General features: G+C 34.3%; 2 protein-coding genes across 2 annotated transcripts in view; one reads left to right on the top strand and one right to left on the bottom strand.

The window, feature by feature from the left end:
* The window catches only part of LOC143539982 (aquaporin PIP2-1-like), a 179774-nt gene that overhangs the window by 120829 nt on the left and 31780 nt on the right, over positions 1-27165 (bottom strand). The window lies entirely within an intron of this gene.
* LOC143539936 (mitochondrial metalloendopeptidase OMA1-like) lies at positions 15271-17261 on the top strand. Its single transcript, XM_077033121.1, has 5 exons — positions 15271-15966; positions 16225-16337; positions 16414-16437; positions 16468-16712; positions 17059-17261. The coding sequence occupies exons 1-5, from the start codon at positions 15271-15273 to the stop codon at positions 17259-17261; spliced, it is 1281 nt and encodes a 426-aa protein (XP_076889236.1).

The following is a 27165-nucleotide window of genomic DNA, read 5'->3' on the forward strand; positions in this document are numbered from 1 at the left end:
AATAATCACCCGGCTCACTCAATTACCCACAAAAACATGAGAAAAAATAATGATGAGGCCAACTCATGAAAACGGGCGGAATGGGTAACTTTTGCAAGGTAAGAATGTGAATCTGTTTGTCATGCTTAAAGGTATGACTTTTAAAGATTTTTGGTTTGAATGTCTTAAAGATTTGTGCTTTGTTAAAACAATTAAAGTTGAATTAAAATTGCTTAGTGGTTATTATTTGCTATAAAAATTTTCTTAGGAGTTTTGCAAAAAATTTTGAATTTGGACAAACAAAGTTCACAAAATTCCCTACCCACACTTGAATTGTACAACGCCCTCGTTGCACAACAAAAAACTATAAAAGTTAATGCACAAGAGAGAACAGAACCCCCCCCCCCCTCCCGCAAGGCTACCAGACAAGAGACCCAGGAGGGTCAACAGTGAAGACCCGGCAACGCTAACTGTGCAAATAAATCCACCTACAAGGATAAAACAATACAAAACAAAACTACAACAAGACAACAAAATGAAAAACACAATCCATTACACATCATCATTCACACGAAACAAAAGTCTACAAATACCAAATAGAAATAAAAGTCACAAAAGTCTAACATAACGACAACTGAAATAAAATGCTAATCATCACCCAGATTATCAAACACCAAACCAGACGGACCCGCATCCTGGTTCGCGAAGAAGTCGGAGCCGTAAGGATCTGCCATGGTATAGGGGTCGCGAACCGTGAACTGGCCTGGCTGCACGAGGGGGCTCGGAAGAGGGTCAACGAACAAGCCGTGCTGGGAAAACTGCACATCAAAGGGCGGTGGATGCTCGCCCGCAGGATGACTCGAAGAAGCGCCGTAGGACCATGAAGGCGCAGCTGGCCATCATGCTGCAAACCAGTAACCCGACTCCAGAACTCATGTCTCACCTCGGTGCTCGGAAACTCATGCAGGCCATCAAACAGCTCCGTTTCTATTTCCTCATCCGTGTACACCCCCAAAGTGCTGGCGAGGGTGGCAAGGGACCAGAGGTATAGGTCCTCTAACAAAAACGCATCAGAAAATGAATCGGGTCACATTTTAATAACTTGAACAATTTCGCATGGGAGGAGTTTCGCATAGAATTTCACTTCGCATAACCTTTTCGCTTCTCACGGCTGAGCGAAGCGAAATACCTGTTTCGCTTCTCATGGATGAGCGAAGCGAAACCTGTTTCGCTTCTCATGGCTGAGCGAAGCGAAATATGTATTTCGCTTCTCATGGATGAGCGAAGCGAAATGCCTGTTTCGCTTCTCATGGATGAGCGAAGCGAAATTCCTTCCTTTCTTCGGTTTTACCATTTTAAAGCCATTTTACTTCGTGGCTCTTTCTCAGGACCTGATTTTTACTCTTTCTCAACTTTCGACACATTCTGACCCCATGCACCTGATCCTGAACCCATATCTCTCATAGTCCAAACGCCACCTTTTTACCTTAAAATGCACCCAAGAGGTTATAACTTACCAAGTTTATATTTTTCTCACATTTTACAACCCGATCTACCATTATATTTGTTTGCATGCCGATTCTAACCACAAAACTTAACCATTTAAACTGAAACCTACCATTTGCTTCGGGTTCAAGTTCAGATCCGGACAATACGTAGATCTGGACGTGATTCTTGCTACTTGATGATGTCTACACACGAGATTCTTCATTCTCTCTTCTTTTTTTACATGAATTTGGATCCGGAATGTAGAGAGAAAGTGTGTTCTTGAGTGTGTGTGGTGAAAGGTAACAAAACGATGAAAGGGTGGAGGGGTTAGGCTTATATAGGGGGGCATGGCCCCACAACCCACTCACAATTCCAAATCCAAGTATTATCCAAAAACTGAACACACGACTAACTTAACGACACACAGTTAATAACAAAACTTTCCGTCATTTATTATTTAACAAAAGTTGGATGTTACAGGTTGAGAACAAGCAAAGTTCAAGTGTGGGGATGTTTGATGTAACACAAATTGTACATCTTATTGCATTAAATTATCCTCATATTTATGTCGAACTCCATACTAATTCATTGTTTTAGGTACATATTTGAGTTATTTGTGAATTTGCAAGTCCGGGCGCCCGCTCGACAAAGAAAACATGAAAAGAAGGAGTTTTGGGGACAAAATACGGCATTCTTCCAGCCTTGCATGCCCATGCCAGCCCATGCAGGGCCGTGCAACCCGGGAATTTCACCAGTGTAAGTTAGTGCAGGACCTATTGCAGAGAAAATTCAAAATAGCACGCCCATGCCAGCCCGTGCCAGAACAGAGAAACCTGACTTTTTGGTCAGATTAAAGCAAGGTGTTGACTTTCCACAATTAGGCACGGCCGTGCAAGCCCGTGCACCTGCCCGTGCTAGACGTCCAGAAAGCATAAATACACCTCCATTATCTTCATTTCAATTGTGGAGCCTTAGGAGAATTCTCTGAATTTGCTGGAAAATTATTGTGTGTGTGTTAGAGAGAATTCAAGACTTCCATCTTTGTGTGATCATCCTTTCAAGTAGCAATCATCATTCATCTTAGTTTGCAATCTTTTGTTCTTGACAATGATTTGTAAGATTACTTTGATTTTGATTGTTGTATAAAGCTTTATGGGCTAAATACTCTTGTTACTTAGATTATGTTGAAACTTTTGCTTATGTGATATTTATCTATGCATGATTTTGGCAAGTTGGTGTTCTTCAAGTTTATGACATGTTCTTGAATAGAGTTTAATGGTTGAATGCTTGTTTTAATTCCTAGTCTTGTTAGTTTGATAGATGCGTAACCATAATATGTTGGAAAACTATGTGTTGAGTATTTGTTTATGGACTTAGTTTGTGTATGCATACTTTGTTTATATCACTAAGTTAGGAATGACTAGTGAAAATTAACTTGGTTATGAATTTTAACAAGTATGAATTCAACGTATCACTTGATATTGGAAAATTGTATGGTGATAACATGATTCTTTGAGTTGGTTGATGTTTGCTGATTAAGGCCATAATCCTTAGTTCGTATTTTGCTAATTAAAAGATTCATGTGTTTAACTAGTGTTCTTGAACTTGTCCATTTTACATGATTTTAGGTGGTTAGTTAACTGTTTTCATGCTAGCTTTCCTTTAATTATGAGATTAGGTAGTTTTGACAAACTTGCTAATCTATGGTTATTAACTTGATAAATACCCATCATAATGTTTGTTGTTAGTATTAGGTTGCCTTGATTGGAATTTGATATTGATGCTTGATTTATGATGTTTGCCATTATCATTGCCATTTTGTCACTAAGTTTAAGTAGATGCATAGTTAGGCATGTTCAAAACGGTTTGGGACTAGGAACCGGAACCGGTTCCTAACCGGTTCCTGTATTCAAAACCCCCTTTTAAACCGGTTCCAGGCTCGAACCGGTTAGGGAACCGAACCGGTTCTCCCACCCTCGGACCCCTAACCTATCTAACCGGTTCTTACCGGTTCCTAACCCGGTTCCTGTACCGTAACCGGTTCCAACCGGTTACAGTGTAAAATTTTTTTTTTTTTTTCGTTTTTCGTTTGCGATTTGGATTCTAAACTACGATTCGTATTTGTATAAGATGAAAAATAAAAAAAACAATTAACATAAAAATAAACAATTAACTGATGAAGAAAAGACAACTACTGAAGATGTTTGCCACTGAAGACAACTACTGAAGGTTGCCACTGAAGACAACTACTGAAGGTTGCCACTAAAGACAACTACTGAAGGTTGCCACTGATGACAAGTTGACAACTACTGAAGGTTGCCACTGATGATAACTACTGAAGGTTGCCACTGATGACAACTACTGAAGGTTGCCACTGATCACAACTACTGAAGACTGCCAATACTCATCAGTGGGAAAGCTGCCACTGATGAGAAATACTCATCAGTGGGAACAGTCATCAGTTGAATCAGTGGGAAAGCTGCCACTGATGACAACTACTGAAGGTTGCCACTGATGAGGAATACTCATCAGTGGGAACATTCATCAGTTGCAGAGTTTGTTGTCACTGATGCAAAATATGAATCAGTGACACATCAGTTGCAGAGTTTCATCAGTTGGAACATCATCAGTTAAATATGTAACCGTACAATGTAAACTTGTTCATTGGATTTGCAATACAAGTGCATTTAGTTTTTTTTTTTTTCGTTTTTCGTTTGCGATTTGGATTCTAAACTACGATTCGTATTTGTATAGCATGAAAAATAAACAAAACAATTAACATAAAATTCATTTTATTTACTTTAAGAAGTTCAAAAAAAAAAGGTTACATGTTTTAAAATCTTCAAAAACAAACTAACAAAACATTAAACTTATAAATATAAAGTTGTGACATATTATTTCTAGAAAAGTCTTCTTGTTCATCGTAATTATTGAGCGGCGACTTCTTCCTCGGAATTACTTGTAGAAATGCCTTCTTGTTCGTCGTGCACTCGAACATCAAGTGGTGTTTCATCTTCGAGAGTGGTTACGTGTTGAATACGATCGATTGAGTCCAAGTGATCCTTTAAGCAAATGCACATCTCCACCGACTCCGAATTTAGTCTTGTTCTTCTCACCGATATTACCCTGCCACTAAGAGAAAAAGCGGATTCCGAAGCTACCGTAGAAGCTTGGACGGTTAGTAAATCACGGGCCATGGTGGCAAGAATCGGAAACTCGGTTTCCTTTACCTTCCACCAAGCCAAAACATCAAAAGTGCCATATTCCTCTTCGGATAAACCGGTAGAGTAATCATTTGCACTATACCTTCCTAGTTCGCTTGAAGGGGTGTTACCCCTTTGTTTTTTAGCCGTTACGTTGCGAACGGTGTTCATAAGGCTAATCATGGGATCTCGTACTCTAGTAGCACTTGAACTTGATGAAGACCCCCCGGCATAGGCATGTGTATGGTTGACCCATATTTATTTAAATAAAAGTCATACATAAATTTAAAATTCAAGTTAAAATCATTTTCGTCTATCACACATTCAACCCCCGTAACATTTAACATTGGGTTTAAAGCGGCGGCGCAAGTAAAAACCGGTGGCAATTCAAGAAAGTATTTTTTTAATTTAAACTTCATTGGTAATATGATGTTTGAAAACATTGGACTTTTATTTTCATATTCTTTAAGATTGTTAACGATTAAAAATAACTCCGAAAGAACCAAGGGACTTGTCGGATAATACGTTCCCGATAGTTTCGTAGTTGATGTTTTAAAAACTTCAAGAAAAGTCGATAAGTCATTGATAATTTCCCATTTCTCATTTGAAAAGGGGATTGCCAAATCATTCTCGACAAGACTAGAATGAAACATTTGTAAAGTTTCTCTTTGTTTCAAAGCACTTTGAAACATTATGCAAGTGGAATTCCATCGATAAGGTACATCCCAATTAGCTCCCAAAGCTTTTCTTCCCGTATCTTTACAAAATTTTCTATATTCCATTTGTCTTTTTTTACTTTTCTTAAAAACTTCATGTATCATTAGTCTAAAATCGTTTATAACCGATGTAACCTCATCCGAAGCAAGTCCGTCTTGCACGATTAAATTAATGATATGTGCAACACACCTTGAGTGAAAAAATACACCATTGCAAATTGGCGTATATTTTAATTTTAATTTATCAACCGCCGATGTATTATTCGACGCGTTATCAAATGCCATTGAAAATATTTTATTTTCTAGTTTATAAGTTTTTATAACATAATCTAAAATTTCAAACAAATTATCTCCCGTATGTGGATACTCAAAGAGTTCGAAAGCAATGGTGCGTTTCATCATTTCCCACGATAACGGGTCTACCCAATGAGCGGTGACACAAAGATAAGATTCGGGTAGACCATGTGGAGCCGACCAAACATCACTAGTTAAGTTTATTCCCGTATTTATATTTTCAAAATTTGCAATTAGTACCTCTTTGGCCTTCTTCCACAATTTTAAACAATAACGTTTAAGAGTATGACGACTTACGTGAGTGTATTGTGGTTGAAGCGTATCTCGAATCATGGCGGTTAAGCGAGGGTTGTCGAAGTGGCTAAACGGCAAAGCTTCTTGAATCACAAACTTCGCCATACGATCTTGAACTCGATCAATTTGGTATGTAAATATTCCGCCTTCACTATCCATTTGCGTTTGTTGCGAATCGACGTTCTTTTTCAACGCCTTGCAATACGGTTTTTCGATGTGTTTCTTCAAATTTGAATTCGAAAGTGGGTTTAAATAAATCCCACAAAAAACTTGCACCGAGCCTTCAATGAATGGTCATCACTCAATTCAACCAAATCCAAATTGCACCAAATCTCTTAATTACGATTATGAGGTACAATACGAACGAAACTTGGTTCGGCGTTGGAACCTTGACCAACCGATGATTGTGAGACAGCCATAACAACAAATATGAATATAGAAGAAGAGAAAACAAGAGATTAGAGAACTCAAAACGTTGTAATAGCGTTTTTTTGTATTTTTTTGCGTTCAGGTTTGCGTTTTGAGTGTTGTGATGAACCTATGACACCAAATACCTATTTATACTAGTAGTGGGGTGCTTGGAGGAGCCAAAAAACGGCTATTTTTGACCCCAACGGTCAAAAAACGGCCAAAAAAACGATTTCCAACGGCTATATTCGATCCAAAGCCTAGAACCGGTTAGGAACCGGTTCCGGATGGTTCGGTTCCAGAACCAGTTCCGGTTCGGTTCCGGTTCCTACCCGCCCCCACTCAGAAATGCAAGAACCGGTCACAGATCATCGGGTTGAATCAGAAAGGGTCCGGTTCCTACAAAAAATGGGTAGGAACCGGTTCGGGTCCACCGGTTCGGTTCCAGGAACCGGTTTCGTTGAACATCTCTATGCATAGTCTAAATAGTTTTGTTTGGATTGGTTGTTAGTCATATTTTATTTGCCTTGTTATTGTTATATGTTAATTTAGTAATGTAAAAATCTAATTAGATTGCTTGTTCGGTTAAATTAATTACAAAGATTTAGTATCAAAAGTTAGCCGTGTCCATGGATTGACACTCGGTTCTTACTGAAACTTTGCTACAAACGATAGGTACACTTGTCTTTCGTGTGTGGTTTGGTTGTTGGTGAAAACCATTTTTAAAACCCGATTTGTGTGAAACTTTTATTTAAATTATATAGACATGTGCGAATATATATATATATATATATATATATTTATATATATATATATATATATATATATATATATATATATATTTGATGAGAATTTTAAGAGTGCCATCATTCATCAAATATTCACACACAAATTTCACCTACCTTGGAAGCAGGAAGGGCGAGCTGAACGTGGCGCCAAGAGATCTTCCACCTTCCCGGTCCATGAAGTCTTGATGCACAAGCCATGCATTGGCGTCCAAGTTGAAGTGAAACACAAGAAACGCCAGTTGTTGCGGGTCGAGAGCCGGTGAAATTAGCATTCCTTCTAAAAGTGGAGAGGGAGAAATCTTGGAACCGAAACGTTCCATCTGGAATATATGCATTGGGTAACAATGACTGGAAACTGTATCTTGATGAATGGGGATCAAAACACAAGAGTTGCACTCTTAAAATTCTCTGAAGAAACCAACCACAGACAATGCGCGCCCCCGTTTCCTAAGGAATCGCATGATCTTCAATGTTCCTGTAGAGTTGAGATCCATATTGTATTGGAACACCTACGGCTTCTTCTTCTTTGGGTAACGGGAAAACGCCTGCAACATCCACGTCAGCCATAATTATCTCATCAGGGATATTGGTATGAACCGGCGCTGGTATGGCCTGCCTGAATGAAAGGACCATCGTATAGGGATGGATGTAACTCGGGATAACTAAGCGGTGACGGTGTTTCATCTCCAAAGGAGAGAGATCTCAACATGTGCCTAAACAGCCTGGAATGTATCAACCTGCTCCTCACTAAAGTGGATCATTCTATACCTAGTCTGTTTCGGGTGTTGGGGGAAGGGGGTGAAAGACGCACTGTAAGACACCAACCCCGGGTCGGTGGAAAGAACCCATGGATGGCGGTAGCGATCAAGGGCTGATAGGGGAATGGGGCCTTCAAGTCCACTGGTGGAGAGGTTACAAATGAAAACGCGGCCAAGATCAACCTTCACAAAAAGCAGGGTTCCGTGGATCCCGATATGGTGGTGACCGAACCTAGCCGGGTCGATCCTAATCTCATGCCTGTCCGGCTTCTATCAGTGATCTCTCGAACCCCCCGAATCCAATGCATATGTGCTTCAGGCATAGCAAAAACTGGTCGGGTATTAAATAGAGTGAAATTTCAAACTGATGGCGGCCCTGACACGTTGTATATCCTCATAAAACCTGCGCTTGATACAACCTCTCTAAACCTAACATTATGAGCTTTAACAACAGCCGAGTTATCCATGCCCAAGTTCACGAAAATCGAGTTCAAGTAGTCATCACCAAGGTCGGCCATTCTATAAATGCATAATAAATTACTTAAAAAAAAACATGATACATTATTAAAATAAAATAGTAGTTTCAAAACAGCACCTGTGCTGAGCTACTCCGTTGTATCTTGAAGGAACAGCACCAAGCATGGTAGTGTTGTCAAGAACTTGCTCGTAGTATGAGAAGGTGTTGCTAGGGATGTATTTGATGCCAGCATCAGACATCTTTTTCCATATGGATGATCTGGAAAAAGATTGAAGAGCAGATGGATGATCTAGAATGAGCCTCTCTATCCCTATGGGATAGAGGTAAGGCTGTCTACATCTTACCCTCCTCAGACCCTACCATAGCATTGCTATTGGTGGGATATACTGAGTACGATGATATGATCTAGAATGAGCAGCAGCCACCTTCTGCAAATCCTCAGCACAGCTCTTGCCATCCCAGAAAGATTGAAGAGCAAATTTCAGCTCTCTCTCTCGGGGCCCATACGGGGATAACCATCAATGTGAGATGCCATTGTCCTGTTCCACCACAAGTCAAACAATTTAACATGAATACAGCAACCCGATCAATGCATAAATTTGAATCTTAAAGCAAAAAAGTTTATTTTTTATTTTTTATCATTCTACATCTAAAGACGGTAGTTTAAAACGATCCAGAGTTAAATCAAACGAAAGAATCAAAGGTTACTCGTGTTGCGGTTATCATGATCATTGTAAAAACCTCTACTTATGAGCTGAAATTCCACCAAAACAAACTAGCAGTCAACAGGGAACAAGTATTGTGACACAGCAAAATTTCACTTAACCGATTGATATCTATTTTCATACTATTCATATAGGAATAGCCACTTAAATCTATTACCCACTGTATATAAAAACACAACGTTATCATGTCACACCTAATATGCAAATGCACTTTAGCTTGGGTTGAACCAAATCACCAGATGGACGGTAGAGGCGGCAATATTACCGTTACAAACAAAAGACAAATTTCGAGGGAGGGGGTATAGATATGATCGCTTGATGTGGTTAGGTATGTATTTATTTTTATTAATTAATTTATCCCTGCTCTATTTTTAATTGTTTCCTCCATGAGGCTTTGCTTTCTCTTTTCCAGCAGATACACAATTGATGTTTTTGTTAATTATTACAATGTTATTTGATAAGGTGTATCCATTTTACTAAATAAAATAAAACATATGACAAAAAATAGGACTTTACATAACCTAGGGACCAACTGAAAAGTTTTTATATAGATTACGGGTAGAGGCGCTTCCTATATAATCTAGCGGTGCCATCAACCATATAAAATTACAAGTTCGGAAGGGTAGCGTAAGTGTACGTTTTCATATTGTAAGTTGTAACCATAGTTTTATGCATGGGCGGAACTAGAAGAGGTCAAGAGGGTGAAAAGAGTCTAACCTGTGTTGGGTTGAGCCGGGAACAACGGTTTGAAGGTCGATTGAAAATATAAGGGTGAAAAAGGCGACTTCGCTCCTTTAAACGAAAAAAGACGGAGGGACTCAACTTGATAACCGCTGGTAAAGCACAAGGACTCGAAGAGTTCAAATTTCGAGGGGGGGGTGTAGATATGATCGTTTGATGGATGTTGTTAGGTATTTATTTATTTTTATTAATTAATAATTAATTTATCCTTATACTTTAAAATGATATATAAACATAATAGAAGGGTATATATAGAGAGAAAGGTTAGAATACAAAGGAATAAAAAATAAAAAATGTGAGAAGGATTTGCGGCCACACAAAAAACCCCTCAACAAAAAATTTATAAAAAAATTCATAATCAAAATAGAAATAAAAAACAAAAAAAAATTAAAAACTCAAGCGTTTTCTCTGTCATTCTCATTCCGGAAAAAAACGACGAAAAAACACATTAATAATACATTATTGCTAAAAAAAAGTTCCTATTCAATATTTATATCATGTTGATAGTAACTAAATAATTATATAATATATTGTTCCTCATGAAAAAACTGCTATTATGATTAATTTAGACCGTTAGATGAAGCTAAGAAGAAATCTAGACCATTCAGAGTCCTTGCAAAGCTTCTAGAATTAGAAGTTAGAGGCGGTTTCTCCCATCCGTTGTATTCTCCCACGTTCTTTTTATTTAAGATTTAAGTGACAGAAGAGAGCGAGAAGGGTTTTTTAAATCACAAAGACGTGATATCCCTACACTGGTCACCCACAAGTTCATTGATATAAATATCAATGAAGATTTTGCCTTTTGTTGTTGGATTTCTACTCTTACTCATACTCATCACCATCTCTAAACCTAAATATTAGGGATTCGTGAGGAGTAAGTTCATTGACAAGCTTGGAACTTCATCAATGAATACTTTTATGTAACTAGATTTTTGGTTAATTTTATACTGTCATATTAATGGGAATTTGTTTTGGTTAATCAATCGATGATCATATAGGTCCATTTCGTAATAACAGACTGATCACCGGAATGTATGTATGGTACTACTCTAAACTATGGGCTTCTTTGAGAAAATGGAGCAAAAGTTCAAGCTGGCTACTTGCTATCAAGAATTATGCATTGTATCTTAATCCTGAATATGTGGGTTGTGTTGAATTGTTTTATCATACTTGCATCATAAAAGTGGCCGTCAAACATAGCTATTATATTTGCCAGTTTTAGAGGACTTACTATACATATTTTTCAGATTTGCTTTCAGGTCCTGAAAGTATGTGTGGTATTTAGACTTTGTGGATTCAGAAGCGTGAAGGATGTTTGGATCAAGTTTGAATTTTGAAAAGGTAATCTTCTTTTATTAAAAGTTTTATGATTTTACTGATTTCGTTATATGTTTTTATTAATACCATCCACAATCAGTCTACATTTGTTCTCACATGTTACAAATTTCTTCTTCAGTAGTACCTGCAACAACTCTAATTACATTCAACCGTAAACGAGGTGATAAATCAGATGTTTTAATTAAGTTATGTACTATGTTTTGTGAATAGTGACCGGACTTTTAGACTGTTATTCAGGAATATCGCTGATGGTGTGGACTCACTGGGTATAAGCTCCCTGTTCAGTTCTAATGTTCTCTACGGTTTACATTGACAATACTAAATATAGTGAATATCTTTTTATAAGAATAAAAAGATAGATTGTATTCATAAATATTTTATCATCTATACTTTTTGTTGTTATACTTTTGACTACTATACAATCCAATTTCTATATCTTGATCTTAACATTTAGTCATTGACATAGTATGTATATGCAACTGATGCTCTACTGCATGAATAATTAGTTACTATTTATTTATTTAGTGATTAGTTGATGATCGAACACGTTTATTTTGGTATATATTAAGGAGTCTTGCTCTCAACTTGCAATACCCCCCCCCCCCACCCAACCCACCGCCACACACACACCCCTCTCTGGTTGTGTTATCATGTTAAGTGTAGAAAGCATATATCATTTTAGTAAGCTATCTTTACCATGTAAATGTGCTTCATAATTACTTGCAGCTAAGAGAAAATATGTTGGACAAACAGCTACATAGCGTACGTAATGGAAGAATTAGTTGCAAAGAAGGTGCCTCTACTTTAGCAGTTTAGCTCACTCTTATTATATGCAGTTGTGACTTTATTTTCTTTCATGGCTACTAATAATTTTTTATTTACTTTTCGTTGTAATATCAGGCTCAAACAGAAGGTTTGATCAGTGAGTCCATTTAAAGGAATTGGAGCTAGATAGGATATATGGAATCTCAAAGGTTGATACTATCACTGTATAGGCAAATGCTTCTATTTTCAGACAGGCCGGCCCTGCATTAATTATACACAACCGATAATAGCCACAGCTCAAGACTCGGGTTCTGAAAGACGCTTAGAAGAGATGCATGAGTAGCCATGAGCAAGCAGTAAATGTGGCATAATTAAAGATGTCTCAAAATTAAAGCAGTAAATGACATCCACAGTATATTCTTATATTGAGAAAATTACTATTTGCGTCACTGTTGATTTAGGACGGAGACACAATGAGTCCCCAAAAACAAATTAAACCGGTTGAGTCCATGTGGTTTCAGAAACGGATAATTTGAGTCCCTATAAATGTAGAATTACTAGTTTACCCTTTTTTATGATTCGTATGAGTCCTTGTGGTTAAGTGATTGCTCAGTTTTATTCCCTCTTTAAAAAATTTCCTCCAAATTAAATAATTAACCACCAAACTATAATCAATCAAGACATAATCAACAAACCAAACCATAATCAGCAAAAAATAAATGAACCGAACTTTTTTTTAACAAAAATAATAGAACCGAACTTTTTTTTAACCAAAATAAACGAACCGAACTAATTTTTTTTAACATAAATAAACAAACCAAACTTTGTTTAACAAAAAATACAAACGAACTATTTTTTTTAACAAAAATAAATTAACCGAACTAATTTTTTTAACATAAATAAACGAACCAAAATTTTTTTACAAAAAATACAAACCGAACTATTTTTTTTTACAAAAATAAATGAACCGAATTGCTTTTTAACAAAAATAAACAAACCAGAATACCTTTTTTAACAAAAATAAACAAACTAAAAGTATTTTTTTTTTACTAAACTAAACGAACATAACTACTTCTAAAATAAGTAATCGAATCAAACTCCACCTTACCGCAAGTTATGACGATATTTTTGTTAAAAATAAGTTCGGGTAGCTTATTTTTGTTTAAAAAAGTTTGGATTATTATTATTTTTTTTTGTTAAAAAAATTAGTTTGTTTTGGTTTTTTTTTTTTGTTGTTAAAAATAAGTTTGGTTCGCTTATTTAAAAAAAAAAAGTAGTTCGATACGCTTGTTTTTGTTAAAAAAAATTGTTCGGTTCATTTAGTTTAGTAAAAAAAAGTAGTGAGTTTTGTTTAATTATTATTAAAAAAAAGTATTTCGGTATTTTATTTTTGTTAATAAAGTAATATTTTATCATCTATACTTTTTGTTGTTATACTTTGACTACCATACAATCCAATTTCTATATCTTTGATCTTAACATTTAGTCATTGACATAGTATCTAACTCATAGCTTTTATCAGAATGCTGATATATATTCCTACCCCAATTATTTTTATCAATCAAGATTCTTATCCATCTGCAACTAATTGGTGCCCTCACTGATAAAGTTATTGACAACCAACTCATTAATTATTAATATCTTAACATGATTAATTATTATAGCTTTTAGGTGACAAATATTACTTGTGCAGATGAAGACGTTGAAGGATCTAGGCTTGGATGTAGGCATGTAGTCCCTCTTTAAAAATTTCACCCAAATTAAAGAATTAACCATCAAACTATAATCAATCAATTCATAATAAACCAACCGAACCATAATCAACCAAAAATAAATGAACCTAACTTTTTTTTAGCAAAAATAAAAGAACCGAACTTTTTTTTAACAAAAATAAACGAATCGAACTATTTTTTTAACATAAATAAACGAACCAAACTTTGTTTAACAAAAATAAACGAACCAAACTAATTTTTTTAACATAAATAAACGAACCAAACTTTTTTTAACAAAAAATACAAATCGAACTATTTTTTTAACAAAAATAAATGAAGCGAATTGTTTTTTAACAAAAATAAACGAACCAGAATATTGTTTTTAACAAAAATAAACGAACCGAAATATCTTTTTATCAAAAATAAACGAACCAAACTACTTTTTTACTAAACTAAACGAACGTAACTACTTCTAAAATAAGTAATCGAATCGAACTCCACCTTAACGCAAGTTACGACGATATTTTTGTTAAAAATAAGTTCGGCTAACTTATTTTTGTTTAAAAAAGTTTGGGTTTTTTTTTTGTTAAAAAAATTAGTTTGTTTCTTTTTTTTTTTTGTTAAAAATAAGTTTGGTTCACTTATTTAAAAAAAAAGTAGTTCGATACGCTTGTTTTTGTTAAAAAAATTGTTCGGTTTGTTTAGTTTAGTAAAAAAAAAAGTAGTCGTTTTGTTTATTTATTATTAAAGAAAAGTATTTCGGTATTTATTTTTGTTAACAAAGTAGTATGGTTAGTTTATTTTTGTCAAAAAAATAGTTCGGTTAGTTTATTTTTGTTAAAAAAAGTTGTTTAATTTGTTTACTTTTGTTAAAAATACGTTTCATTAGTTTTTTTTTTGGTGTTAAAATGTAGTTGGATTTGTTTAGTTTTGTTAAACTAAATGAACTAAGCTGCTTGTTAAAAAAAGTGGTTCAGTTTGTTTAGTAAAAAAAAGTAGTTATTTTTGTTAAAAGATAAGTTTGGCATGTTTATTTTTGTTAAAAAGTAAGTTCAGTTCGTTTATTTTTGTTAGAAAGGCAGTTTGATTCATTTATTTTTGATAAAAAATAAGTTCGGTTCGTTTATTTTTGTTAAAGAAAAGTAGTTCGGTTCGTTTATTTTTGTTAAACGAAATGAACTACTTAAAAAAAGTGATTCTGTTTGTTTTGATAAAAAGTAGTTCGGTTCGTTAATTTTTTATGAAAACATGGTTTGGTTTGTTTCTTTTTGTTAAAAAAATTAGTTTAGTTCATTTGTTTTTGTAAAGGGTGAAGGAGACTCAACGTGACCAATTATAAAGTTCAAGTAATCAAAGTGATAAGGTATATATATAGAAGTAAAATGTCGAACCTACCCCTGAAACTAACACAGTTAAGTAACGACAGAGACTCAAATGGTTCTTTTTTAAAACCATAGGCGCTCAACCAGTTCAAATTTTTTTCAAAACCACATTAATTTTCTCTTTTATATTTTTGTTGTCTAACAAATACCATCCCCCTTTAGTACTGTGTACACTCTCTTTCTCTGTCTGCAAGCTCAAACATGGCCTCATTGTGGTACAGACGATCAAAAGGGTTAGGGTTTGATATAGCTGCTTCTCTTCGTTCCAGAATCACCGCCGTTGTTCCTAAACCCCCAGCTTCCATCATCAACCAGAACAGCCAATTGGGCAGTAAGTTTACATCACCCACTTGGAATCATCAGGTAATTGCTTCACATTTTCGACATCCAATAGGAAATGGGTATCGATGTTACCATGTCGATCGCCTACATGTTAAGCTTAGGCCATCTAACCACCGTCCATCCAAACTCATTTTAGTCCCAACTGTATTAGTAATTGGTGGAATTTTATATTACTGGAATGTTAGCACGTATACGGACAGGGATCATTTCCTTCTACTGACGGTTAACGAGGAGAAATCGGTTGGGTGGTCCGAGTTTCAGAAGAAGAAGGATCAGTTTCAAGGCAGAATCGCGCTAGCTACGGATCCGGAAAGTGTTCGGGTCAAAATGGTTTTAGAAGATATACTTGTAACATTGAATAGAAGCTTGAATGGAGAAATTAATGGGGTGAAGCTGCCTTTTTCACATCTAGAGGGGTTGAATTGGGAAGTTTTGGTGGTCAAGGATGATGCCGATTACGCGTGTTGCTTGCCTGGTGGCAAGATTATCGTGTTTACTGGTTTGTTAGAGCGGTTTAGCACCAACGAAGAACTTGCTACCATTATTGCTAATGAGGTATGTACATCTTTAAGGGGTTTGGATCAAATACATAGAGTACTTACGTTAACATTAGAGTCATTATTATTACACTATAACTTTTGAACTAGAGTAATTATTGTTATGCCGTATTATTTTTTATAACATAATTACTCTAGTTCAAAACTGTAATTATGTTTAGTATGTTAATTTTATTTTACCGGATTTCATCCCCATTTTTAAGATTAGGTTACTATTTGTTTGTTATTAGTTAACACATGAATATATGGTTTGTAGGTTGCACATGTTGTGAAAAGACATCATGCCGAGTGTTTTACAATGCACTTCTGGCTTGCACCTATGCGGCTAATTATGCATAAGTTTGGAATGCCACTTCGTGTCGAGACATCGCCTATTTACCAACAAGAAATTCTTTTCGCGCATAAGTATGTTATAAGTTCATGAGACCGTGTATTATAAGGTAAGTGTTGATTATTATTATATATGTATGTGATGGAAAAAGGTGTTTGTTATGTGTAGGATGGCGATTCAAGCTGATTACATAGGGCTGTTGTTGATGGCTGCGGCTGGATATGATCCACGTGTCGCACCAAAGGTATTTGAAAAGATGGATCCGGTATCAAAACCCGGTGATTCGGCTTTTGAAAATTACATTTCTACCCATCCATGGGGAGTTACAAGAAGCAAAGTGCTATCTGATGCAAATGTGATGCAACGAGCAATCGCTATATATGAAGGGGCCATAGCACGAGGACGAGAAGTTGGTACTTGATGGTCTTACCATCAACCTAGATAAGTTGGATCTATCACCTAATTTATGTTAAGAATTTTAAGTAGTTAATAGTGGTGAGTAGACAGTAGTTGCTTCCACACTTGGTTTTTAGTAACTGGAAGTTTCTTGTAATGCTAGATTAGTTTACTTTTGAGTGTGCTGTCTTTTAGTTTTAGATTAGGTGTTTGTAATCTCATGCCAAGGGAAGCTAACGCGATTATAACTTGTAACAGACTAATCAAATGATTGATTCTAGTACTTGGTATTTAGTATTTCTTGATTTCCATCTTGATTAACAAACCTATTATTTGTAATTCTGTATGTTCTTGTATTTCAAGCATTTATTGAATCTTCATTGACAAGCAAAGCTGGTACCTCAAATTGTTTTGTTTGGAGAAAGCTTAGTAATCTAAAGTCGAGAGGGGTTATAAGTTTGGATCCAAATTGCATGTTTTCTGCTAATACTGAAGAGGATGATGATCACGTCTCTTTTAGTTGCTCGTTGCTCGTTCTTGGTACAAATTTGTCGTTGGCTGTTTAGATGGACGGGCCGTATTTTTTTGCGTCCATCTATCAAGAGGACATTATTCTGGATGGCTTTTCAAAGAAAGATAGAGTTCAAGTAAGGTAGGGTGGTCGGTTTTTTATATTTATTATTTTGTCGCCGATAAAAATAAAAAAAGTCTATGATGATTTTGAAAGTTCAGTGTGCACCAAAAATTAAAAGAGTATACTTTTTTTTTAAGTAATCATAATAGGAGGCAAGGCACATGCTATCGAGGTTACACGCCTGGTCCTGAAACCACATATGGTAGATGTGATTCCTGGATGTAGTTGGATGTGATTATCGGTGAAAGCATAGAAGGATCTCCTGTCAATAGTCACAGGGATTCCTGGATGTAGTTGGATGTGGGAGGCGGTTTCTCACATCTGTTGTATTCTCCCACATTCTTCTTATTTAAGATTTAAGTGACAGAAGAGAACGAGAAGGGTTTTTCCAAATCACAAAGACACGATATCCCTGCAGTTGTCACCCACGAGCTAAGTCTGAGACTTTCTTCTCGAGCCTAGACGAAGATTTTGCCTTTTGTTGTTGGATTTCTACTCCTACTCATCGTCGCAATCTCTGGAACTAAATAGTAGGGGTTCGTGAGGAATAAGTTCATTGGCAAGCTTGGAACTTCGTTGATGAATACTTTCATGTAACTAGATTTTTGGTTAATTTTGTACTGTCATATTAATGGGAATTTGTTTTGGTTAATCAATCGGTGATCATGCAGGTCCATATGCAATTCCCTCAAAATCAAGTATGTGTTCATCTCAATTTTGTTATTGTTCTGTTTGAATTTGATTCCATATTTAGTATGATCATTGTTATGTAATGTTTATCTTGATGCAGAGCAATGTAAAGTATAATAATGTCATAATTTGGAGGTCATGGTTTTTGGTTGATCAGTCTGTGGATAGTTAAACTACGGGCTTCTTTGAGAAAATGGAGCAAAAGTTCAAGCTGGCTACTTGCTATCAAGAATAATGCATTGTATCTTAATCCTGAAACTGTGGTTTGTGTTGAATTGTTTTATCATAATAATAATAATAATAATAATAATAATAATAATAATAATAATAATAATAATAATGTAAACAAACATGTAAAAAGAAAGTAACACCCCTGAGTTAACGTTGAATTTAGACCGAGTTAATAATTTGGACGAAATTGGCAACGGTTGGGAAACATCAAGGGTCTAATTGCGAAAAACAACATTTTTGGACGAAATTCGCAAATGTGACCAAACTTTAGGGACGATTTTGGCATTGTATTCATATAATAAAGAAAGTGAAAAGAGATGTCTACCCCTAACTTAACGATGCAATTTAACAGGGTTAGTAATTTGGATGTAATTAACAAGAATTGAGAAACGTGGATGGTCCATATGCAAAAAATTAAGTTTTTGAATTAAATTCTCAATATTTACCAAACCACAAAAACAAAATAACACTTTACTCTATTTTTGTTATACCAATACAAAGCGTTTAACTTCATGTTCAGCTTGCTCATATCAAACTAATATTATTGTTATTGAAGTTACATCTTTTTTGCATACCAAAATGTATCATATATATATATATATATATATATATATATATATATATATATGTAGTTGTCATGATTGATGACCCTTATGTTTGACACAATAGTGTTAATATCTTTTTATGTCTAATATTGCCTAATGCTTTTTCATGGCTTTTTATATTTATGTTCTTTTTTATGTGTTGGTCCAGATATTTGTAGCACTTCATGCGTGCCATTATATGGCGTACAATAAACGAGTGTTACTTGACATTTTTATTTTAAGAAATACGATATGCTTTCACATTTCGATAGTTCACCGGTTACCATTTTCATTGTTGTGGTTCTTTTAATGTAGTTGGTTAGTTTTTACTCAGAAGTTAAATGTGTTGTGCTGTAATTTTAAGCAAATACTAATATTATTTAGAATGCAAAGAAATATGTTTATGATATTGTGACATTAAACTGTCCGTCCACCTGCATAAAACTAGTTATCAAATGGTTTAACCGTCAACTCACGTTCTATATCGTGTCGTTTCAACTTAAACATTGTGATGGTTTACTACCTATATATGTAAGATATTTGGTTCATAGAAAAAAAATATTTTCTTACAGAAATTACATACTTGTTCTTGTTGGATTTTCCTAATCACCTTAAATTTTTTACTGTTGAACTTTAGCTTAATTTAAAATTGAGATTAGCAAATTCATTAAGTTATTCAGGAACTTTACGTAATACGAAATTTGCAAGGGGTGAAGAAGGACCGCTAGTGGAGCGACGGAGATGTGGTCATCGCTCGTTGGCCGGGAAAAAACATAAACTGCATTTATTTCCTTTTTAATAAAATATTATTTAATAATATTAAAATGTAAAACCCGAAAACAATTCCTCAAAATAAGAGGGTTTAAGGTACATGTCTAAATTAGATGCTAGGATTCAGGTTCAAACTAGAGTACTTTGGAATTATTGGTGTAACATAATATAAGTAACATTTAACGTTAAATAACAGGGTTTGAAAAAAGGGTGTAACTAGTAAGTAATGATATAAAACTTGTTTGTCGTTATATATCATAAAAAGGAAAGGATTGTAATTTGTTAATGAGTCACGTGAAGCACGTAAGTACAGATTGAATAAATGTTAGGCAAACAAATCCCACACTTTTCCTAACTTCACCAAACTAATCTCGGCAACCAAGGAATGTGTATTTTCAAGTCTTTTATCTTCTTCATATATAAACAAGAATAAAAAACAACTATTCAAACTATCTCAAGATTCCTAACAAACCAACCAAATTACAATTTGCCGCATTGATTTGTGATTTATTTTTAATTTAATATGTTAGTCAATATACTAAACACAGAATACAACATCGATAATAGCTAAAAGCCTAAATAAAATGAATTATTCAAATCCAAAAACAATACGCGGTGGGTTTCATGGCTATTGCCAAATGCTGTTAAAAAAAATAGTGAATTTTCACATGAAGATTTTATAATATTATAGAATTCATACTACTTGATATTATTTAGCACATAAATGCTCCTATAGTCAAAAGAATTACAGTCAAAGTACGTCACACACAAATAGTTAATTTAGTATTGGCTTTACATTTAATTTGTTTTAGTCAATGGATTTTAGTGAGCTGTTTTTTTACCTTTATACTTTTTTAGGTAGTAGGATGGTAGAAAATATTAGATAAAAATGTTGAGTTGGGGGATGGGTAAGGTATTATAAATAATGATCAAGTGTTGTTAAGATCGATAAAACTAAAAAATATAATGAAATTTTAAGGTAATCTTGGCCACGAAAATGCAATGCATTGATCAATAAACATTAGACAAAATAACTAGAGCAGTTAATAGAATTAAGTTTCTAAATTGATATTTTCTAATTAAGTTTAAATAACTCAGGGATAATCTTGATGGTCAAAATCCGTAATATATCTCACATATAAAAAAATGTGGTATCGATTTAATCTGCACCCCTAAGCAGTTAACGCGAAAAATATCGGATATCGGTCAAGGACGGATATCTGAGACATCGGTCATCACAATGAGATCTCGGTGAGATATCGTTAATTTTAATATCATGTAAAATTCATATATATAGCAATTTAACACTGGTAATTCAGTATAGTCTTCTACCATTAACATATTAACCTTTTACAACTTGCAAAACACTAGCAATCATAGCAAGTAAGAACTTATTAAGACTTAAAAAAACTAACATTAAACACTAAAAGTTGATAATTAAGACTTAAAACACTGATAACGGGAATATCGGTGATATATCATTCAAATATCTATCCAATATCGGTCAATATCGCTGATATTATCATTACTGATATTCTAACTAATATTTTGACTGATGTTTCACTAAGGGACCGATAACCAATATATCACTTATATATCGGTGATATATCGACGATATCGACTGCATAGCTTCACCCTATATTAATATGGTATGTCCGTCCATAAATAAACCTAACAATAATTAATGAAAAACAACAATGACATCGATTATGGAATTTTAAGAAAAAAACTTCATTTTCTTTTAATTGGTATGTCAAAAATCTCGGCTTCAAACCCTAAAACTTTTTTTATATATATATTTTTATCTATGATATGTAGTTTTAACTTTTTATCATTTTAATCATTAACAGTACTAACTCTGTTATGCGTGCTCAATGCATGTATACAATATCGACCCAACTATGATCGGATAAATCTTCACTTAGTTGAAAATTTGATTGATTCATGCCGCACTCACATTTTGAAAGTCTGCTAAAAAACAAAGAGGAAAGATTTGTTATGTCTCGAGGTTAAAATTATCAACGTGTTTATTGCTATATTCACCATTCAATGTATATGGTAAGTTTCTACCTAACGTGCTGTTTTTTACCTAAAGACTTGAATTTAAGTATACTTTATTCATCATAATGATCTAGTAATTTAACCATTTTAATTAAAAAAGAATATATATCTATTTCTGTTTACAATAATTGTCCTTTACTGTTATCCCGGAAGTAAATTTCAATATCCGCATGTTGAAAATGTTCACAAGCTTTTAATTTTAATTTCTTTAATAACTGTCAATATATCCAAACCCAAACGCATATTATATGATAGTTTTTCGGTATTAGTCGTATAAATAGTAACTCAACGTATTTTGTTGCGTATAAATTGTGTGAATATTTAGGATATGTATGGTTTTATAGCTTTTGTTGTATGAATAAAGTGACGATTATGAATTGAATGTTGATTCTTTATAATTTAATATCTTCCATCAAACTAAATTAATCTTTATTTTGTAAACCAAAACAGGTCACAAAATGTGCCCATCTATACTAGAACAAGTAACATGTGTGTCACATATGCAACTTAATTCTTTTTTTTTATATCTATATTTTCTTATTAATATACACAATAGTACAAAAAGTATTTGATTTTTTTTTTGCTATTGTGTATATTTTCTTATTAATATACACAATAACAAAAAAAAATCTCATTTTGAGTAAAATAATTTTCTATCAAGTCCAAAGATATATTTTTTTCAAACTATAGACAAATTTAATTCATACTTGATGGATTACATTTATAAACATTAGATTAGATGCAAGTGTTTATATGGTTATGATATATAATTAAAATTTATTATGTATCGAATGTATGTCTATCCAAATCAATAAGTAATAAGAACAAGTTTAATGGGGCGACATAGATAAGAGAAAAAAATCCATTGCGTCTGAAACATTACCTTCATGGGGCACAATAAAGACGCTTTGAATGCTTTGAGAAGACAATGCTTTTGGAGGACATAAATGTCTTGGACGTTTTATAATCGCGTTTTTCAAATACCCGGGTTCGGGTATGGAACCGGGTTCGGGTATAACCGGGTATTGGAAAATCGGGTATTGGCAATACCCGGGTCGGGTTCGGGTGCGGGTATTCTCTCTAAAAAACAAACCCCATGCATCGGATTCGGGTCGGGTACCGAACCTGGTATTTGAATACCCTATTTTCGGGTATTGAAAAAAACCCAATTTTTGGGTTTTTTCGGGTCTTTTTTCGGGTTTTTTTCAGATATAGATTGGATTTTTTTAAGGGGTTATAATTTTTAGGGGTATTTTCGGGTATTTTTCAGGTATTTTTCGGGTATAGATCGGGTATTTGAAAAACCCGGTTTCGGGTATTGGAAAAACCCGGTTCCGGGTATGGAACCGGTTCCGATTTTCGGGTATTACCGGGTATAAATCGGGTCCGGTTCCTAGTACGGGTTTTTGTACTGAAATGCATACCCTATCCGTACCCTACAGGTAGGGTCGGGTTCAGGTATTAAAAACCCGGGTATAAAAAAAACCGGTTCCGGGTATTTTTTTCGGGTCCGGTTCCGGGTTCGGGTTTTTTGTGCACCTCTAACTGTTGGTCCCAACTAATGAATTGGCTACCGATGGTCCCAGCTTTTAAAGTATTTGTTCATAATGGTCCGCGACTAACAGAATCCTAACGCCGTTAGTTTTAGGTCGTCGGGAAAACGTTTTTGCCCGAAAAATTCAAATTTGTTGCCGGAAGACACCACCTAAACACCGCAACTACCGCCAATTGACTCACCGCTAACCAACTACCACCACTTGAGCACCATCAACCGATTCCGACGATGGTTCTAAGGTTTCCGGCGACCTCAATAATTGAGGCTTTTACTAGAAAAAGGTTCATAGAGGTCCGATACGAAGTTACCAAGATGTTTGGGACGAAAATGTTGAGTTTTCGGGAAAAAAATGAGTTTTCCAGCCAAAACCGTTTTTTCGACGACCTGAAACTAACAACGTTAGGATTCTGTTAGTCGCAGACCCGTTAGAAACAAATACTTTAAAAGTTGAGACCATTAGTAGTCAATTTATTAGTTAGGACCAGCAGTGACCAAAAGACAATAGTTGAGATCATTAAAACCAATATACCTATAAAAAACGCCAATAAGGATTTGACTTTGGTCAGCCAAACTTCCAGCCAATGATCAAGAAGGTGGGGGGCGCTTCCCTCCACCCCACACACAACCCGTAATACTAGAGTGGATGATATTTCTTTTACGTTTTTTTTCCTTCCTAATATGCTTTAACTTTATTATATTACTATATTTTATTTAACTAATTAGTTTGAAGGCTCGACGCATCTTTGTAGTGGCTATAATCAAGATAAACATATGATTGATTAATTGTTTACTAATTACTAACTAAAAAATGTACATAAATCACGTGTATGCTCATTTACGTATAGCAAATCTCTTATGGAGTCAATGAGTTATGGTCAACTGTTATCACCTTCGATAATTTAAGATAAAAATAATATAAATCAAGTTGTTGATGGTTTTTTAACAGTTAAACTATTGATAAGCCAATTAAAATCACTTAACCTTTTTAGGTGGTTGGTGGCTAAAAGACCACCTCGATTAGTTGGTATTTTTTTCTTTCACCGTGGAGAACATATTTTATTGTATTAAAAGTTTTCAACAAGAAGCTAAAAGATGGAACTTAGCATATGAAAACCGAAAGGATGACTATAATTGCCCCATACGCCATAGTAATCAATCTAGGGACGAAAGCAATGTTTTAAAAACAGGTACCTACCGACCAGTTGAATCGGTTATACCGGATTTTGGTAAGATAACCGGTATTTAGAGTCCAGTATTTTTGGATGATTTGCTAAAACATCGTACCGTCGATTTTTTTTAAATACCGGTTTAAACCGGCAAATCGGTTTTAAACCCAAGAGATTTTTTGATACTTTTTTTTTGCCCTTATTTTTTAAAAATTACTTTTAACCTAACAGATAAAATTGAAATGAGTAAACACAGTAAACGGTTATTCGCCAATCAACCAATTTAGTATCTTGCAAATTCAATGTTGGTTTGTTTACATCTTTTGTAATTTATTAAGTTCGTATACATAGTATAAACTTCCTATGTGATTCGATTATTGTTCACATGTGATGTTTAATAATGCACTTTTTGGTTATTTTTTAAGTTGAAGTTGTATTTATATAAAAACTACAGGGTTAACTATTTAAACCGGTTGAATCTCTCGATATATCCTGGTTCAACCGGTTGTACCATTTTTTAATCATATCTGTTACAAGTAAAATATCAGTCTTTAAAACATTGGATGAAAGCATTGTCATGCTTTTATCCGTAAAAACGAATTTAATCTCTTGGTGTATTTTATGGACGAATGTTGATTTTATGTTGTGTATTTTATCATTCCGACTTTCGAGCATGCCAAATATGCCAACATGCTTACAAGAAAACATGTTTCGTATTTTTGTAGGACTTAGAAAATGTGAATGTTTAGCGTATTTCAAAATCTCCCAGTCGAACTAAAGGGAAGGGGAGGAGGTAGTTTGCATAACACATATTTGCAACGGAATGAACGTCACAAAATCACATCAGACAATGAGATGGTTGACTGGTTTAGGGAACTTACCACAATTAACACATAACTTTAAAGTAATGTTAATGCTTGTTTTTTACTACCTTCCATACAAAACAAATGATTCTTAACAGAATTCGGTGGTGCCATTTCGGTGCCCTTTACCATTTTCAATATCTTTTCTAACGGAACTAAGCTATAACTCACTTAAATTTATGTACGCATGTAGAACAAAATCTTTACAGAAGCATAAAGAACAAAAGAAATTATTTAACTTTCAATTTTAATATTGTTTTAAGTATAAGAAAATTATTGAAATGCAATATTTATAGCTATCTTTTAGAAGGTATTGTTAAAAGATCATCAATTCCTAATGAAATGGATGCGGCGGTAGCTTGTCGAAAACCTAGAGTCTTTACTTGATCCAGGATATGTGATGTATATCATATTCCACAGTGATCAATAAATCGACTAATAAGTCGTTTCATGGCAGTTCCGTCTATCACTTTATTGTGAAAGACCTGAGTGGGCCGTTCTACAATCAGCACCTTCATAGTGACGGGAAAACTTCCTTTTCTAGATCTTGATTCACGTAGAAATTTTGCATTTTTAGTCCTAGTTAGCCCTACGATTAATCTCTTCTTTAATCTGTATAAAAAATTAAAAAATATATATAATTTATTTTATAAAACATACGCATGTACAAGTCATATATAGGCTACATTATATACAAACAACGTAGGTTATATTCGTACAAATAACTATACATGTATAGGTAAATGTTTAAAAAAAACATACGAACAAGTTTGTTAACCTTTTTTCATGTTCATAACCTACACATCCGAATAGAAGTATTTTTCTTTTTTAAATATGAACCACTTAATCACTTATTAACTTTTAAATGATTTAAATTTGTTCTTTTTGTTATTGTAACAGGTTAGTCACTTTTTGTGATGAAACTCACTCTATACATATAGAGGTAGAATCCAGTAAAAATAGGGATAAATTACGAAACAAATGAATGACTAGGGTAGTTTTTATTAAGTATTTTAAAATTACAATGTAACAATAATTACTTTAATTCAAGCATTCAAACATAATTATTCAATTTAACAATTTCCACGTTAGAAACTAGACTGTTTGTATATATGACCAACTAGAAAAAGGCTTGCAAATGAAGATATATATAAATCATTACTTTAGCTTGAAGAGTTATCTTAAATGCAGTGCACCTTTCTTACCTACCGTACCCAAATACTCTTTACGTCGAGTGTATGTATTGCCATCATTTATCATTGTATATATCCGGCTCAATTGCAACTCATTTCTAACTTGTGGATTCTAGAAGGGCCAATATTATATTTCTTCCTTCTGACAATGTATCTTCTTAAATGTTTAATAAAAATTTCACATGACCAATTTTCATTTATCAGCTTATGGCCTTAAAAGTTTATAGGGCATTTTAGTAACTCAAATAATATAGACTAGGCAGGTGCCCGCGCGATGCGGCGGGTATCCCAACGCAAATCCTGCGAATCATATAACAATTAAGAGTGTTCATGGTTCGGTTTAAAGCCTTTAAACCTTTTAAACCAGTCATCAGTTTGGTTTCACAGTCGGTTTTTTTTTACATTCACTCGGTTGGTTGGTTGGTTTCAAAATTTTAAAACCGTAGCTAAAGGTTTGGTTCACGGATTATGCTGAAAACCGGTCATATGAAATCAGACCAAACTTAAATTTGTATGCATTTTAATCTCTTTTATTATTTAGTATTTGATAAGTTTTGTTATAACAATATCATACTCAAATTAAAAAGAATAAAATACTCGATTTTATGGTGCACATTTTTTACAAAAATATTAGCGTAAGAAAAAATTATGGTCGTTTCAAAATCGTGATGGGAAGTTACTTTAAGATTAAAATTAAATACATAATATGGTTAAAGATGAGG

This window comes from Bidens hawaiensis, unplaced genomic scaffold (genome assembly GCF_021521415.1).
Source record: "Bidens hawaiensis isolate Kalapana, Puna unplaced genomic scaffold, B.hawaiensis_p1.1 tig00012097_1, whole genome shotgun sequence".
Lineage (NCBI taxonomy): Eukaryota > Viridiplantae > Streptophyta > Magnoliopsida > Asterales > Asteraceae > Bidens > Bidens hawaiensis.

Coding starts and splice junctions, on each gene's coding strand:
- LOC143539936 (XM_077033121.1), top strand. CDS start 15,271: ATGGCCTCATTGTGGTACAGACGATCAAAAGGGTTAGGGTTTGATATA. Junction 15,967..16,224: donor CTACCATTATTGCTAATGAG/GTATGTACATCT, acceptor TATGGTTTGTAG/GTTGCACATGTTGTGAAAAG. Junction 16,438..16,467: donor GATTATTATTATATATGTAT/GTGATGGAAAAA, acceptor TGTTATGTGTAG/GATGGCGATTCAAGCTGATT.